This window comes from Taudactylus pleione, unplaced genomic scaffold, assembly GCF_031769625.1.
Source record: "Taudactylus pleione unplaced genomic scaffold, aTauple2 ptg000175l, whole genome shotgun sequence".
Classification (NCBI taxonomy): Eukaryota; Metazoa; Chordata; class Amphibia; order Anura; family Myobatrachidae; genus Taudactylus; species Taudactylus pleione.
The window spans coordinates 196,773-214,448 of NW_028284577.1; the positions used below are offsets into that span (position 1 = coordinate 196,773).

The 17,676-nt window shown below is 46.6% G+C and overlaps 1 protein-coding gene across 2 annotated transcripts in view; it reads right to left on the reverse strand.

Annotated features, from left to right (window-relative positions):
* Positions 1 to 17,676, reverse strand: part of TECPR2 (tectonin beta-propeller repeat containing 2) — a 137,684-nt gene that overhangs the window by 103,839 nt on the left and 16,169 nt on the right. For both annotated transcript variants that reach the window (XM_088475650.1, XM_088475651.1), the window contains exons 4-7: positions 11,639 to 11,770; positions 11,349 to 11,506; positions 2,675 to 2,987; positions 1,054 to 1,183 (exon numbers count right to left, since the gene is read on the reverse strand). In XM_088475650.1, the coding sequence (XP_088331776.1) occupies positions 1,054 to 1,183; positions 2,675 to 2,987; positions 11,349 to 11,506; positions 11,639 to 11,770 (733 nt within the window). The remainder of the gene's footprint in view (positions 1 to 1,053; positions 1,184 to 2,674; positions 2,988 to 11,348; positions 11,507 to 11,638; positions 11,771 to 17,676) is intronic.

Genomic DNA, 17,676 nt, shown 5'->3' on the forward strand with positions numbered 1-17,676 from the left:
GGAACCAGACCCGGACCAGCCAGCACAAGGGAGAGTAAAAAGAAAAAAATTTAAATGAATTAAAAAGTTATTTAATTTGTATTAAATGGTTAGAGAGAGTTGTTTTTTTTGAGAGTTGATTATTCGAATAATAATCCTTTATTTTAGAATTGTGCATACATCTGTATTATCAGCATTACTGGTGGTAATGGTCACAGCTCCTAAAGCACTGGCAGGGGTCGCAAAAGGCCCCAAGTCTTCAGGCGTACGTGTAAGGCACCAGCCCGTAGCCTATCCAACTGGGACTGTACTTACAGCTGGCGATTGCGCCTGCTAATGATTTTCTCCGCTGAACGAGTCAAATTAAACTGACCGGCTTTTGGCGGAGAAGCACATTCTTAGATGAGCTCCAAGCAATGTGATAAGCAGCAACAATCGGCCCTCCTAGCCTATATCTGTGACCCCAGCTCTTATCTGCTTTAGGCCATGTCAATCCTATTAGAAGATTTATGCTCCACGCTAGTGAATTAGCAAATTCTGTTCATTCGTAAAGTGCAATGTAGACTATAAGAGGGCCAGACTGTCCTGTCTGCTCACAGTTTACAGAGCACTTGCTAAAAGTAAAGCCGCTCCCCGCTGCCAGTCTGCTCCCCAGCGCAGAGCCGAGCGGTGCTCCCTAATGTGTGCTGGGAGAATTGCAATTGTGCGCTGATCCAAAACAAAGTGTCCTGCTATTAGATGAAAGCCAAATGCTGATATGATTTTACTGCATCAACGTTCAGGCGCCATTTATAAAACAAACCTTAGGCAACAACATAAACCTCAGATACAATTATAGAGGGACCATGCAGAATGCAGAGCTCTGTGCAGCAGTGAGTCACGGCGTGCGCGTCCCAGGTCAGTACATCGGACAAAGAAGATCTACTAAACGTGGGTCATATATATATTATATATACACAGGACACATTATGTATATTTAGGTCAATGAACTGCAGGACTCAGTAACTGATCAACATTTCAGAATCACAAACAGGAGTAAATGCTGATTATTAAACCAGAAATATATACACAAACCAGATATAGCTCCTTCAGGCATGTCTGAGATTCGGATGATTTCCCGGTCCCCTTTCAGGAGAAAGATTTCATTGTTCACACAGGAGACCGACACAATATCCCCGGCGCTTTCTAGACCTCCAATCACAGCCTGAAACGAGGATTTAACATGGTCTTACCGAGCAGCCACATTAGGGAAAGGCAATATGGTCTTACCAAGGAGCCACACTAGGGATACGTAACATGGGTTTTAACAAGGAGCCACACTAGGGATACGTAACATGGGTTTTACCGAGCAGCCACACTAGGGATACGTAACATTGTCTTACCGAGCAGCCACACTAGGGATACGTAACATGGTCTTACCGAGCAGCCACACTAGGGATACGTAACATGGTCTTACCGAGCAGTCACACTAGGGATACGTAACATGGTCTTACCGAGCAGCCACACTAGGGATACGTAACATGGTCTTACCGAGCAGCCACACTAGGGATACGTAACATGGTCTTACCGAGCAGCCACACTAGGGATACGTAACATGGGTTTTACCGAGCAGCCACACTAGGGATACGTAACATGGTCTTACCGAGCATCCACACTAGGGATACGTAACATGGTCTTACCGAGCATCCACAAAGGGGATGCGTAACATGGTCTTACCGAGCAGCCACACTAGGGATACGTAACATGGTCTTACCGAGCAGCCACAAAGGGGATGCGTAACATGGTCTTACCGAGCAGCCACAAAGGGGATGCGTAACATGGTCTTACCGAGCAGCCACAAAGGGGATACGTAACATGGTCTTACCGAGCAGCCACACTAGGGATACGTAACATGGTCTTACCGAGCAGCCACACTAGGGATACGTAACATGGTCTTACCGAGCAGCCACACTAGGGATACGTAACATGGTCTTACCGAGCAGCCACACTAGGGATACGTAACATGGTCTTACCGAGCATCCACACTAGGGATACGTAACATGGTCTTACCGAGCATCCACAAAGGGGATGCGTAACATGGTCTTACCGAGCAGCCACACTAGGGATACGTAACATGGTCTTACCGAGCAGCCACAAAGGGGATGCGTAACATGGTCTTACCGAGCAGCCACAAAGGGGATGCGTAACATGGTCTTACCGAGCAGCCACAAAGGGGATGCGTAACATGGTCTTACCGAGCAGCCACAAAGGGGATTCGCAACATGGTCTTACCGAGCAGCCACACTAGGGATACGTAACATGGTTTTACCGAGCAGCCACATGTACCATGATGTAAAGCTTTAAGGTTGACTTATCTTAAAGTTAAATCCATGACATATGTCCTACATGCTTTAAGTGAGCCACAACTTACATCTCATATGAAGCAGCATAAAACTGTAGCACAGTACACAAAAATACAAACATAATAACAAAAGGGCCTCGATGGAATCTCATACAGGAGTTGCCTAGAAATCCAACCAGTATTTAATCCTTCCATCAAACATCTGCTCTGTGGTTACGGACACCACTTACACCGTTTTAAAACGGCTAAGAAAAAATATCTGCAAAATCAAGTAGGTTCAAAAGTATCCAAGCCCATTCTAATACTGGGTATGAGATAAAGACCAGACTGGAACAGACCCTACAGATCTGATACCTGCTTGACGGTGTCAATGATATAGATACTGTACTCGTCCCAGCTCAGCACCCAGCCTTCGTGCAGGAAGCAGGACAACAGACCGAGGTGTTTCTCAGGCAGCACATAGTTTCCTTGGTTTGTCATTTCCAGCCGCGGATATAGCTCAAAGGGTTCCAGTCCAGGAGATAACACATCCTTTAATATGAAAGTGGACTGAACAGATCCGTGGGCGTCAGCCTTCCAGAGACGCAATCCCGGCCTGGATGCAAACAAGTGAAGGTCGCTTTGCTTGCAGAGGCCAGGTATAAAGCATGCTCCGTACCTGCCATTGCTGAAAGAGTGACGGGACATTATTAGTGTTATACAAAGAGTGACAGGAAATTATTAGTGTTATACAAAGAGTGATAAAAGGTATCCAGTCACATCCTAGCAAGCGTCACATCCTGGTCTCTCCTCGTTCACAGACAGACGTACATCACATACTACTGAGCAGATCACCCATGTGTACTAATGTCACCATGTCTGGGTGAGGGAATAAAAATTACTTACAAGCGGTCATACTACGCAGCATTGTTCTCGATCACTCCGCAGGTTTCCGGTATAACGTCTCCCTCTCCATTGTGGCCTTCTGTAAGGGGCTGCTTACCAAGAGATCAGTCCTACTCAGTCACGGAGGTGGCCGCCAATCCGCAGCGTTATTCTATCTAAGGCTTGCGGGCGGCTGCACATCTCCGCTATTAATCACAATGTGACCCCGCACCAAAGTTACCTTTGGTTATTGCCATCTCTCGGAGAGTTACTCTAATTCCTTTGCTGTTCTCTATGCAGAGTCCCTTCTAGTTTCCATGCATGGTTCATTCAATTATCACACTGGATGACCTCTATTATTAACAAACTATTTATCAATACCTTAAATCAGATTATTTAGAGCTACAGCAGTTCTTATTTAGAGATTACCATCCGTTATTACACCTATTATCATTTGGAGATAGAAACGTATCTCCCCTTTTGCAACATTTTACTCTCAACGATCTTAATATGTATGTACTTGTGCCGGAACACTTTGCCACATTAAATGTAATTTTTTATTTTGTACCAGACCAACAAATAAATATATATTTTTTTTAAATAATTATATTATATATACACACAGTCAGGTGCATAAATATTGGGACATTGACAGAATTGTCATATTTTGGCCTCTATTCACCACCACAATGGCTTTGAAATTAAACAAACAAGATGTGCTTTAACTGCAGACTTTCAGATTTAATTTGAGGGTAATTACATCCAAATCAGGTGAACAGTGTAGGAATTACAACGGTTTCTATATGTGCCTCCCACTTTTTAAGGGGCCAAAAGTAATGGGACTATCAACTCAAAAGCTATTTCATGGACAGGTGTGGGCTATTCCCTCGTTATTATCAATTAAGTAGGTAAAAGGTCTGGAGTTGATTCTAGGTGTGACATTTGCATTTGGAATCAGTTGCTGTCGACTCTCAATATGAGATCCAAAGAGCTGTCACTATCAGTGAAGCAAGCCATCATTAGGCTGAAAAATCAAAACAAACCCATCAGAGAGATAGCAAAAACATTAGGTGTGGCCAAATCAACTGTTTGGAACATTCTTAAAAAGAAAGAACGCACCGGAGAGCTCAGCAACACCAAAAGACCCGGAAGACCACGGAAAACAACTGTGGTGGAGACAGAAGAATTATTTCCCTGGTGAAGAAAAACCCCTTCACAACAGTTGGCCAAATCAAGAACACTCTCCAGGAGGTAGGTGTATATGTGTCAAAGTCAACAATCAAGAGAAGATTTCACAAGAGTGAATATAGAGAGTTCACCACAAGATGTAAACCATTGGTGAGCCACAAAAACAGGAAGACCAGATTAGAGTTTGCCAAACAATATCTAAAAAAGCCATTACAGTTCTGGAACAACATCCTATGGACAGATGAGACAAAGATCAACTTGTACCAGAGTAATGGGAAGAGAAGAGTATGGAGAAGGAAAGGAACTGCTCAAGATCCAAAACATACCACCTCATCAGTGAAGCATGGTGGTGGTAGTGTCATGGCGTGGGCATGTATGGCTGCCAATGGAACTGGTTCCCTTGTATTTATTGATGATGTGACTGCTGACAAAAGCAGCAGAATTAATTCTGAAGTGTTTTGGGAAATATATGCTCATATTCAGTCAAATGCTTCAGAACTCATTGGACGGCGCTTCACAGTGCAGATGGACAATGACCCGAAGCATACTGCAAAAGCAACCAAAGAGTTTAAGGCTAAAAAGTGGAATGTTATGCAATGGCCAAGTCAATCCCCTGACCGGATTCCGATTGAGCATGCATTTCACTTGATGAAGACAAAACTGAAGGGAAAATGCCCCAAGAACAAGCAGGAACTGAAGACATTTGCAGTAGAGGCCTGGCAGAGCATCACCAGGGATGAAACCCAGCGTCTGGTGATGTCTATGCGTTCCAGACTTCAGGCTGTAATTGCCTGCAAAGGATTTGCAACAAAGTATTAAAAAGTGAAAGTTAGATTTAGGATTGTTTAGTTTGTCCCATTACTTTTGGCCCCTTAAAAAGTGGGAGGCACATATAGAAACCGTTGTAATTCCTACACCGTTCACCTGATTTGGATGTAATTACCCTCAAATTAAATCTGAACGTCTGCAGTTAAAGCACATCTTGTTTGTTTCATTTCAAAGCCATTTTGGTGGTGAATAGAGGCCAAAATATGAAAATTCTGTCAATGTCCTATATATATATATATATATATGGGATTTTGGTACCTGTCGGTAAATCCTTTTCTCTGATTCCACAGGGGACACTGGAGGTGCTTACGCTGGGGTATAGAGGCGTGGATAACTGGAGCCGGCACTTTAAATAATTTAGAAGTGTGAAGCTCCTCCCCCTCTATGCCCCATCAGCCCTCAGTTTAGAAAATGGAGACCGAGAGGAGATGGAGAACAAGCGGAGTAAGAAAAGGAGAGAAGAACACACAATAACTGTATCATACAACATACGGAACAAGCTGAACAGGCAGGCAAAGAGTGCAGAGGTGGGCGTCCAGTGTCCCCTGTGGAATCAGAGAAAAGGATTTACCGGTAGGTACCAAAATCCCATTTTCTCTTTCATCCACTAGGGGGACACTGGAGGTGCTTACGCTGGGGACGCCCCAAAGTTTTTTCCCCACGAGCGGGAGCGCTCTGAGGCGCCTGCAGAACTAGGCGGCCAAACTGGGATGCCGAAGAAGGAAACATATCCACTTTGTAAAACTTGACAAACTTGTGAACTGAAGACCAGGAGGCCAAACGGCACAATTGTGACGAGGAGGCTCCTCTACCGGCCGCCCATGACGCACCCACAGAACATGTGGAATGAGCCAAAATGGACGAAGGAGGCAGATGGTCGGCACTAACATAAGCCAGATGAATAGTCAGCCGAATCCAAGGTGTCAAAGTCTGCTTAGACGATGGACAACCCCTCCGAACAGCATCATAGAGGACAAAAAAAAAAAAAAGACTCAAACTTAAGGAGGGACGCTGTCCTAGCAACATAGGTGCGGAGAGCCGTAACCACATCCAAGGCAGAAGAACCACCAGAGTCCTCCACCAACGACGGTACCACAATAGGCTGATAGATATGAAAAGCCGACACAATATTTGGAAGTAAAGCGGCTACCGTCATGGATTACACCCTATCAGCATGAAACGCAAGGTAAGGTGCTTATCAGACATAGCCCCCCATTCTGAAACTCTACGAGTCGAAGCAAGAGCCAGGAGGAGGACAGTCTTTGAAACAGGTAACTTTAGATCAACATCCTCCAAAGGTTCAAACATGGGCGACTGAAGAAACAGAAGCACTAAGTTTAGATCCCAGGGAGCTATTGGAGGTACGAAAGGGTGCTGCGTTCGCAAGACCCCTTACAGAATGTCAGCATCTCAGGAAAGAAGGCCAATTTCCTTTGAAAAGAAAATGGAAAGGTCAGAGACTTGCACCTTTAAGGTTCCTAGACGAAGGTCAGAATCCAGACGTGTCTAAAGGAAAAGCAGAAACCGTGAATAAACGAAAAGTCCTAGACGGAAGACCCCGACCAAACACCATGAGATATAAGCACGCCAGAAGCGATGATCATGCGCAGCCGAAACTGGCTTCCTGGCCCGTATCATGGTGGGAATAACCGCGTCTGGGATGCCACTGCGTCTTAGGATATCAGTTTAAAGAGCCACCCCGTTAAACGCAGTTGCGCTAAGTTTGGGTGTGCTAGAAAAATAACCCTGCTGTAGAGGATCCGGGCGCATAGGAAAGGACCACGGATCTTCTGTCAATAGGGACCGAAGGTCCGAGAACCAACTTCTCCGAGGCCAGTTCTGAGCCACAAGAATTACAGAGGCTGTCTCTTGTTTATTCCCTTTTTAGAAGACAAGGAAGACGCGGAATCGGAGGAAAAAGATAAACAAAGTCGTAGATCCACTGACTTGTCAGAGCGGCTACTGCTTCCGCCTGCGGATCTCGAGTTCTTGACACGTATACTGGGAGCTGACAATTCAGTCGTGACGCCATGAGGTTCACCTGAGGACATCCCCATCGACGTATCAGCACGCTGAACACGTCTGGATGATGCTTCCATTCTGGACATCCTGTCGACTTAGGTAATCTGCTTCCCAGTTGTCCACACCCGGGATGAATACCGCAGACAGGATTACTTACTGGTTCTCGGCCCACCGGACGATCTCAGTTACTTCTCGCATAGCCATGCGACTCAGGCCGTTGATGAAAACGACTGCCGTCGCGCTGTCGGACTGAACTCTTACCGGATGAGCCCTTTAGAAACTCTGTTGCCTCTCAGAGCATTGTTCGCTCTGAGTTTCAACGCCTTTATGGCCCACTTCCGTTCTAGAGGGGACCCTTGAACCTGAAAGTGGTAATCGAGGACTACTGCTCTCCATCCGCGGAGGCTGGCATCCATAGTTACGATGATCCAGTTCCACACTCCGAATCTCCGGCCCGTTAAAAGATTGGTGGATTGCGTCCACCAGAGAAGGCCACTCTGGTAACCAGCCTCAGACGGATCTGTCGTTGTAGAAGCAGATGAGACCCTGACCCCTGGAGTGAAACCAGCCGAACTGTAGTGCCTCGAAAGCAGCTACCATCTTTCCTAAGAGACGCAGACAAAGAAGCATTGACACCTTCTTTGGTCTGAGGACCAGCTGAACTAACCTTTGTGATTGATCTGATAGAAGAGATACTGATGGAGCCTTGAGCAACAGATTGTCCAAATAATGGATTATGTTCACTCCTGATGACCGAAGGAGAGCGATCATGACTGCTATGAGTTTGTTGCATATGCGGGGAGCCGAGGATATGATCTTTCAATATGGCAAAATGCAGAAAAGCTTGGTGTGGTTCCCATGGGAAAATGGAGATAAGTATCCCTGATATCCAGGGATAATAGGAACTCCCCTGGTTCCAAGCTCGCAACAACGGACTGCAGAGATTCCATTTTGAAACGATACATCTTTAGATACAGGTTTAAGGACTTGAGGTTCAAGATGGCCATGACCGCACCCTCCGGTCTGGGCACTACAAACAGGCTTGAGTAAAACCCCATACCTCGCTGATGCTCCGGAACCGGAACTAACACAGATGACACTACTAGAGACCTGATAGCCTCCTGTAGAACTTGAAATTCTTGCAAGTGGGCTCCCACCGCTGGAGACCCCAGGTGGGACGGAAAACAGTCATGCCACCTGTTTCTCAGCTGGTTTATACTCTGGTCTACGAGCAAACGTGTGTGGACGACCTCTACCTCCTCTCGGTTGCGTAGGAGCACCTCTGACTCTACCATGAAAGGAATGAGGGGCTCAAAAGGAATGAAACGAAGGTCCAGTATAAGGTCTTCTGGGATCTGGAGCAGTAGACGGGAGGAAAGAGAACTTACCGCCCCGTGGCTTGGGATATCCATTTGTCCAATTCCGGGCCAAAAAGCATGTCACCCGTGAATGGTAAACCCTCAACCGCACGCTGGGACTCTGCGTCCGCCTGCCAAGCGCACAACCACAGAGCTCGGCGTCCTGAAATAGCAGATGCAGATATGCGAGCACTAATCTGACTAATATCCTTTGAAGCTTCTCCCAAGTAAACTGCAGACTCACGGATGTGTTCTGCTAATAGACCTAAATTCTGCTCTGGAAGTACCAGAATCCAAACCTGGTACTAGTGATGTCAGTGGGAGTGATTTTGGCTCTGATAGAGCCAAAATCACTCCAGGGCTTGCGGCAGCAAGACCCTACCGCAGGGTCTCCGTCGCAAGCCCGATGGTCAAGACCATCGCGACCATCATCATGGACGCTCGCTATACTGTGGGTGGACGCTCCAAAAAAAAAGGTAGGAGGGCCCTGATTCAGAGCGAGCGCTATGGTCAGAGCGTGCAGCTCTGAATCAGGCCCATGGTACACACAGTCACTCAGAGAAACACAGCATAGAACAGAAAAGACACAGACAAATAAAAACAAGAAGGCTGTGGGACACAGAGGAGGAGAAACCCCCCTCTCACAGATCAGATTCCCCTGCACTTACACCCCAGTTACTTACAGCCTCTTTACCAGGGATGTAATCAGGGGATGTTATCCTGCAGCACAGGAATGGCAGCAGAGTAATCCAGCCTTCTGTGTCTTACACTGCAATCTCCTATATAGAGATGCAGTATGAGCTGCTGTGTAATGAAGAGCGGCAGCCCTGCTGTATACAGCCGCTTGCCGCGTAGAGGAGAGAGACCCACGCTGCCTTTAAGCTCCACCCCCCCTTCTTTATGCCCTAAAGGGCTTTACAAGATGGCTTCTGTGGCCATTAACCTCCCCCCCGCGCGCCACACCGCGTGTACAGCGGACCGCTTACCGCCTCTCTGCCCCGCGTGTAACAGCGGGGAGAGGGAGAGCCGGGCGGAAGGAGGGAGAGCAGGTGCCTGGTCGCGCTTGTAGCGCACTTTTCCCCTGCCCCGCGCTACTGTAGCCTTTATCAGCTGCCCCGCACCAGGCTGAGCCGGGTGCCGCGCTTACCAGCGGGAGGTGGGAGAGGGAGAGCATAGTGCTCTGCATTAGCTGCCCAGCATTCTAATTATATAAAACCGCTGGGCAGCGGCGGGACTGGGAGCCGGGGGATGCGCAGGTGGTTACTCACTGCGTGGTCCCCGATGGAGTCTGTCTGCAGCTTCAGCACTTCTCTCTTCCTTGTTGAGAATGTGCTGTGGCAGTAAGGAGCTGTCAGTGCTTTTAGTATAAGCACTCCCTTCCTGCCTCCTATAAGGACAGGTCGCCAGGTACCCGGACCCCACCTTTAGAGAGGTGGCGAAGGGTACCTAATATAGTGTAAAAAGTGTACAAAATAAATAAACCTAAATAAAAGAAAATAAACATATATGTACTGCTGGATCACAGCAGATTGTGACCAGCTCCATGAGGCACATTTTCTAAACTGAGGGCTGATGGGGCATAGAGGGGGAGGAGCTTCACACTTAAGTGCCGGCTCCAGTTATCCACGCCTCTATACCCCAGCGTAAGCACCTCCAGTGTCCCCTAGTGGAGGAAAGAGATAGATAGATAGATAGAGATATAGATATATATCTCTCTCGATAGATAGATAGATATATAGATAGATAGATAGATAGATAGATAGATAGAAAGTAGAAACGGCCCGGCACTCCTGCTATCAATGCAATTTAGCCCAGGTGCCCTCTGTGAAGACGATCCAGACAACGAAATGAACAGCGGCACTCAGGGTCTTGGAAAAAATATCAAACTGGTGTATTTAGAAAATATCACGACATAAGTCCAACGTTTCGGAGCCCGTAGCCCCTTTGTCACTCACCTTGACAAAGGGGCTATGGGCTCTGAAACGTTGGACTTATGTCGTGATATTTTCTAAATACACCAGTTTGATATTTTTTCCAAGACCCTGAGTGCCGCTGTTCTTTTCGTCATTATATATTATATATATATATATATATATATATATATACACACACACACACACACACACACACACACACATACAGATTTTTTTTTCTTGTACTAGGATATTTTATTTATCCAACACTCTCAGTGGTTCCTAGTAACTGGATAGGCTGCACTCTCAGTGATGTCACTGGCTCCTAGTGACTGGATAGGCTGTATTTTTAATGACGACAAGGGTTCCCTGGCTGCTTTATCCAACAAAATTGCTGCTTACATTTAATAAAATGGATAGGCTGCATTCTCAGTGATGTCACTGGCTCCTAGTGACTGGATAGGCTGCATTCTCAGTGATGTCACTGGTTCCTAGTGACTGGATAGGCTGCATTCTCAGTGATGTCACTGGTTCCTAGTGACTGGATAGGCTGCACTCTCAGTGAGGTCACTGGCTCCTAGTGACTGGATAGGCTGCATTCTCAGTGAGGTCACTGGCTCCTAGTGACTGGATAGGCTGCATTCTCAGTGAGGTGACTGGTTCCTAGTGACTGGATAGGCTGTATTTTTAATGATGACAAGTGTTCCCTGGCTGCTTTATCCAACAAAATTGCTGCTTACATTTAATAAATACACTTGAAATATTTCTGCCAGTGTACTAACATTAGATTTTGCTCTCCTTAAACTCAATATTAGAACCGTTCATAACAGGGTTGAAGGGAAAGGTGATGCTTACGATTTTCTGGGCTGATTTCCAACTTGCTTCACAGACTTTTCCTCCGTGTAGAAGAGCAGACATCTCTGAGTGGTCGATACAAGCAGAACCTTGTGGCTGTAGTCCAACTGAACAATTGAGGACAGCTCCTCCAGTATAAGGCTGGGGTTGCAAGTACCCTACATAAAGGCAAATGTATAGTGAGTGTTAGCAGTGGGGAAGGGGGTGGGGGGGGGGGGGTGAGATGCAGGTGAATTTGGGGTGTGGGAACAGCCATGATGTCACTAACACCAGCAATTGTCAGCATGCACCTTGTCAAAGTCCAGATCAGCCAGGACAATCTTTCCTCTGTCGTCCCCGGAAAATAATTTCATCCCGTTGGGGCTCCAGGCTAGTGCGGTGATACTGCTCTTATGGATACCGAGTACATCAAACCTCCTCAACTGCAACACAAACCATATGCCATCATGAGACAGAGAATTAATGGTGGACTTACCTTTGTTAACTCTTTCTTCTGAGGTTCATAGGGTCCACAGGGATACCATGTGTTATGTAGTTGGAGTTATACATTGCACCAAACAGCTACAGTTTTCCAGCTCCCAGCATGCAAAGGACCTCCTACCTATATACCCCGCCCCCAGCCACAGACAGTCAGTTTGTAAACAGGCCTAACGGCAAGAGACGGAAAATGGAGAAGGAAGTACAATGTACACAAGAAACACTCTCAAAACACGAAGAGTGAATCAGTGATACAAAAAACAGACCCCCAACTGAGGCCTGGTGAGTCAGGGTGGGTGCCCTGTGGACCCTACGAACCTTGAAGAAAAAGTTAACAAAAAAGGTAAGTCTACCATAACTCTATTTTTTCCTTCAGGTTTCATAGGGTCCACAGGGATACCATGGTGATGTCCTAAAGTAGTTCCCTTAAGGGTGGTGACGCTCCTGAGCAAAGAGGAGAAACCGCCGCCCCAAAGGAAGCATCCTGGGAGGCAAAAGTATCAAATGCATAGAATTTGATGTAAGTGTGGACCAAAGACCAAGTCGCTGCCTTGCACAACTGTTCTGCAGAGGCGCCATTGTCTAACCTCCCACGATGGTCCCACAGACCGAGCAGAATGGACAGTTACAGTGTTCGGAACAGAGAGATATACTGTACACATGAGAAATAGTCATATGTAGCCACCGAGCCAGAGGGCCAGCCTCGCTTATGAAAGCCAGAGCACACAAAAAAATGCATCTGATTTCCTGATGGAGTTGGTACGATCCACGTAGATACGAAGAGCTAGAACCACATCCAGTGAAGCTTCACCTACCGAAAGGCCAGAAGACTGAATGGCTGGGGACTGCAATTTCTTCATTCATATAAAAACGGGATACCACTTTTGGAAGATAACCCGCCTTTGTACGGTGGACCGCTCTATTTTGGTGAAATATCAAAAATGGTGAGCGACATGACAGTGCTGCCAAATCAGAAACTCTGCGAGCGGAGGAGATAGCGAGTAGAAAAAGTGTCTTCGCTGTCAACCATTTGAGGTCCATTGTGTCCAAGGGTTCAAAGGGGGGAGCCTGCAGTGCCTGAGAACCAAGGATAAATCCCACAGTGCCACCGGAGGGACATAAGGTGGCTGAAGGTGGAGAACACCCTGCAAAAATTTTTTAACAACCGGCAGGAGAGTGATTCTGTGCTGGAAACAAACTGAGAATGCAGAAACCTGAACTCTCGAAAGTAGCCAGGCAAAGACCGAGGTCTAGTCCAGCCTGCAGAAAAGCAAGAACTCGGGAGACCCTGAAAACATTAGGTGTTCCCACAGAAAATATGACCCTAAGAAAAATCTATTGCCAAATCCAGTGATAAATGCGGACCGAAGTAGGCTTTCTTGCCATAAACATAATCTGGATCACAGAGGCAGAAAACCCCTTGGCCTTTAAGACAGAAGACTCAAGAGCCATGCCGTCAAAGCCCGCCAAGGTAGATCCGCAGGGACCCTGCACTAGCAAATCCAGCTGTAGAGGAAGTGGACTGTCTATGGATAGACATGTCAGATCGGTGAACCAATGTCTCCTGGGCCAGGCCGGAGCTATTAGTATCATCCTGCCACCTTCTTGCTTGAATTTTCTGATGACTTTGGGAAGAGGGAGATTGGAGGAAACCGGTATGCCGACCTGATGTCCCGTCAGAGCGTCTACGAAGGTAGCTGAGGGGTCCCTTGTTTTGGACCCGTACCTGGGGACCTTGTGGTTGCGACGTGATGCTATGAGGTCTACATCTGGTAGTCCCCACTTGTCTACCAGGAGCTGAAAGACGTCCAGATGAAGAGCCCATTCTCCACTGTGTATGTCCTGACGACTTAGAAAGTCTGCTTTCCACTTGAGTACACCTGGGATGAATATTGCAGAGATTGCTGGAAGATGGCATTCTGGCCAAACCAGAATGCTCGCCACTTCCCTCATGGCTGCCAGACTTAGTGTGCCTCCCCGATGGTTGATGTAGGCCACAGTGGTTGCACTGTCGGACTGAATCTAGACAGGTCTGCACGAAGATCCAAATTATTTATGGGCAAGTGACTTTCCCAAATTGTCCATCTTCCCTGAAAGGTATGATGACTTGTCACCACGCCCCATCCTCGCAGACTTGTATCCATGGTGAGGAGCGCCCAATCTGGGATCTCTCAAGGGCAACCCTTGCAGTCTGCAGCCACCATGCGAGGGAGAGACGAACCTCTGGCAAGATGCGGATCGTTTGAGACTATTAGATGATACTGACCATCCCAATGAGACAGAATCCATCGTTGCATGGACCTGAAACCCGTAATTGTAGGGCAGCAATCTTGTCCACTGGTAGAAGAATCCTTTGCCTCAGGGAATCCAGCAGCAACCCCAAATGTACCATCTGCTGAGTTGAAGAAAGAAAATACTTTTTCCAATTGATTATCCAGCTGTGCTCTTGTAGACAGGCAATGGTCATTTGGAGATGGTGTTGTAAAACCTCCGGAGATTGCGCCAATATCAGGAGGTCGTCCAAGTATGGTCGTATAAAGACTCCTTGTCATCTGAGATGAGCCGGCATGACTGCCATTAGCTTGGTGAACACCCGAGGGGCTGTGGATAGACCGAAGGGCAGAGCCTGAAACTGGTAATGTTGCTGACCACAGCGCACCTCAGAAACCTTTGGTAAGATCCTGCAATACGTACATGCAGATACCGATCTCGTATGACCAGGGAAATCATGAAATCTCCAGGCTCCATTGCCAGCATAATTGTCCGTAGGGTTTCTATACAGAACTTGGGCACATGGATTAATTGGTTGAGAAAACTCAGATTAAGAATAGGGCGATGAGACATTTTTTTTTCAGAATCAAATAAATTTGAATAATAACCCTTTCCTTGTTGCGTTACAGGAACCGAAATTATAACCCCCGACCTCAGGAGGGCACAAATAGCCTGGGTCTGAAGGAAGAGTTGTACAAAAAAAAAAAAAAAAAACTTCTGAGGGGGATGCCTCAGGAACATGGGGCGTATCCATGGGGGACCACTTCTCGAACCCGAGCATCCGTAGTTGTCTGATGCCAGGCGTAAGAAAACTGGAGAAGTCGGCCTCTTACCCTGATATCCCCCAGGGGGAGGCCCACCCCATCTGGTAGCGGGCTTACCACCCGGCTTGGAGGCTGGACATCTGACTGACCAAGATTTCTTGGTCTGCGGTTTCTAGCAGGAATTATCCTGTCTGGAGAAAGACTTTCCCTTTGCCCTTCCTTGTGGGTGAATGGACCTAAATAACGACTGCCTTTGCTTAGGGGTAGTCGTAGATGGCAACCCAGCAGATTTAGATGCTGTCAAAGTAGTCATTATGTTAATGCAATTCCGATCCAAATAGTACCTTCCCAGCAAAGGCAAGGATTCAAGAGCTTCTTGGACCCTGTATCCGCGTCTTCCAGGTTCTCAGCCAAATGGCTCTCCAAGCAGCAGCCAATGTTGCCGACACCCTAGAAGTCAGAATACCTGCATCAATAACCGCTTCTCCAACATACGCAGCTGCTTCTCGCATTTGGCAGAGATTAGACAGCTGTCCTCTTGTAGTATCTGGTATACCATCTTCCAGAGATATCGTCCATTCTTCCATAGCCTTGGACACCCAGGCTCACCCCCCATCAATGCTTTTCAGCACACACCACTGCACGATTATGACATTATTTCCCTTTATTCATACTTTGCTTCTCTAAACTACATTCTACACTTTCTTTATTTCTTTGGGTACTCTCATTGGGTCGGTGATTTAGGAGATCCCTGCGCTGATTCAACAGATTTCACCTCTATCTACGTCACAAAAGCAGATGCCCTATAAACGTATTCACACCCTAGGACGGTCAGAGGGTACGCTCACTCTCTGTATAAAATGCATGTCACACCCTAGGACGGTCAGGGGGTACGCTCACTCTCTGTATAAATGCATGTCACACCCTAGGACGGTCAGAGGGTACGCTCACTCTCTGTATAAATGCATGTCACACCCTAGGACGGTCAGGGGGTACGCTCACTCTCTGTATAAACTTATTCACACCCTAGGACGGTCAGGGAGTACGCTCACTCTCTGTATAAATGCATGTCACACCCTAGGACGGTCAGGGGGTACGCTCACTCTCTGTATAAATGCATGTCACACCCTAGGACGACCAGAGGGTACGCTCACTCTCTGTATAAAATGCATGTCACACCCTAGGACGGTCAGAGGGTACGCTCACTCTCTGTATAAAATGCATGTCACACCCTAGGACGGTCAGGGAGTACGCTCACTCTCTGTATAAATACATGTCAGACCCTAGGACGGTCAGAGGGTACGCTCACTCTCTGTATAAATGCATGTCACACCCTAGGACGGTCAGAGGGTACGCTCACTCTCTGTATAAATGCATGTCACACCCTAGGCCGATCAGAGGGTACGCTCACTCTCTGTATAAATGCATGTCACACCCTAGGCCGATCAGAGGGTACGCTCACTCTCTGTATAAATGCATGTCACACCCTAGGCCGATCAGAGGGTACGCTCACTCTCTGTATAAATGCATGTCACACCCTAGGACGATCAGAGGGTACGCTCACTCTCTGTATAAATACATGTCACAGCCTAGGACGATCAGAGGGTACGCTCACTCCCTGTATAAATACATGTCACACCCTAGGACGATCAGAGGGTACGCTCACTCTGCGTATAAATACATGTCACACCCTAGGACGATCAGAGGGTACGCTCACTCTGCGTACAAATGCATGTCACACCCTAGGACGATCAGAGCGTACGCTCACTCTGCGTATAAATACATGTCACACCCTAGGACGGTCAGAGGGTACGCTCACTCCCTCTATAAATACATGTCACACCCTAGGATGATCAGAGGGTACGCTCACTCTCTGTATAAATACATGTCACACCCTAGGACGATCAGAGGGTACGCTCACTCTCTGTATAAATACATGTCACACCCTAGGATGATCAGAGGGTACGCTCACTCCCTGTATAAATACTTGTCACAAAGAGCAGCAGCTGCCTTCTTGATATATCTGTAATGGAGGAGCTTTATTTTTTTTTTTTTTTGCCGATACCTCTACACACTACCATATATTTGGCAAAAGCAATTTTTCTCTATATATAGGCAATAATTATTTTTGTATAGCAACCAACGTAACTATTACATGATACTTTGATACATTAGACCAACCTTTCTGCATCTTTTTCAATACCATCTATTGATCCCCTATAATTGGTATATAAATTGTTTATGTGGCTATAGGCTGATATCGTTTAGCAGACATACCAATTACCTGTACTACTAACCTATACCACAGTATGTTCAGCGGAACTATTTTTTGTATTGACTTATTGCCGGTATTGATGGGCGGCAATACATACTGTACCATTGGTGGATGTGATCACTATATGTTGGAGATAAGAAGTAGTGAGCGCTAAGGACACTACATATTGGTCTATTAGAAGACTATACTAGGTAACTCTATGTAAGCAATTACCAGGTATTATATATTTTCTTACTACGGATTATATACAGAGAGTTGCCTATTTACTTGAACATGACTGCTGCCTATACTACTGAGTATTAACGCTCAGTAATATCATACTATTTATTGTTCATATTTTCACTGAAACACACCCAAAGACTACGTTTAAGGTGTGTGGTTACATGATACATCAACGTGCCTTACACATTATGACACATTATGACACATTATGACACACTAAGTAATGCCACTTATAACACAGTGTGCCACACCGGAATGCCCCTTACAACACATTATGCCACACAGCAATGCCCCTTACACATCCCACACAATAATGCCA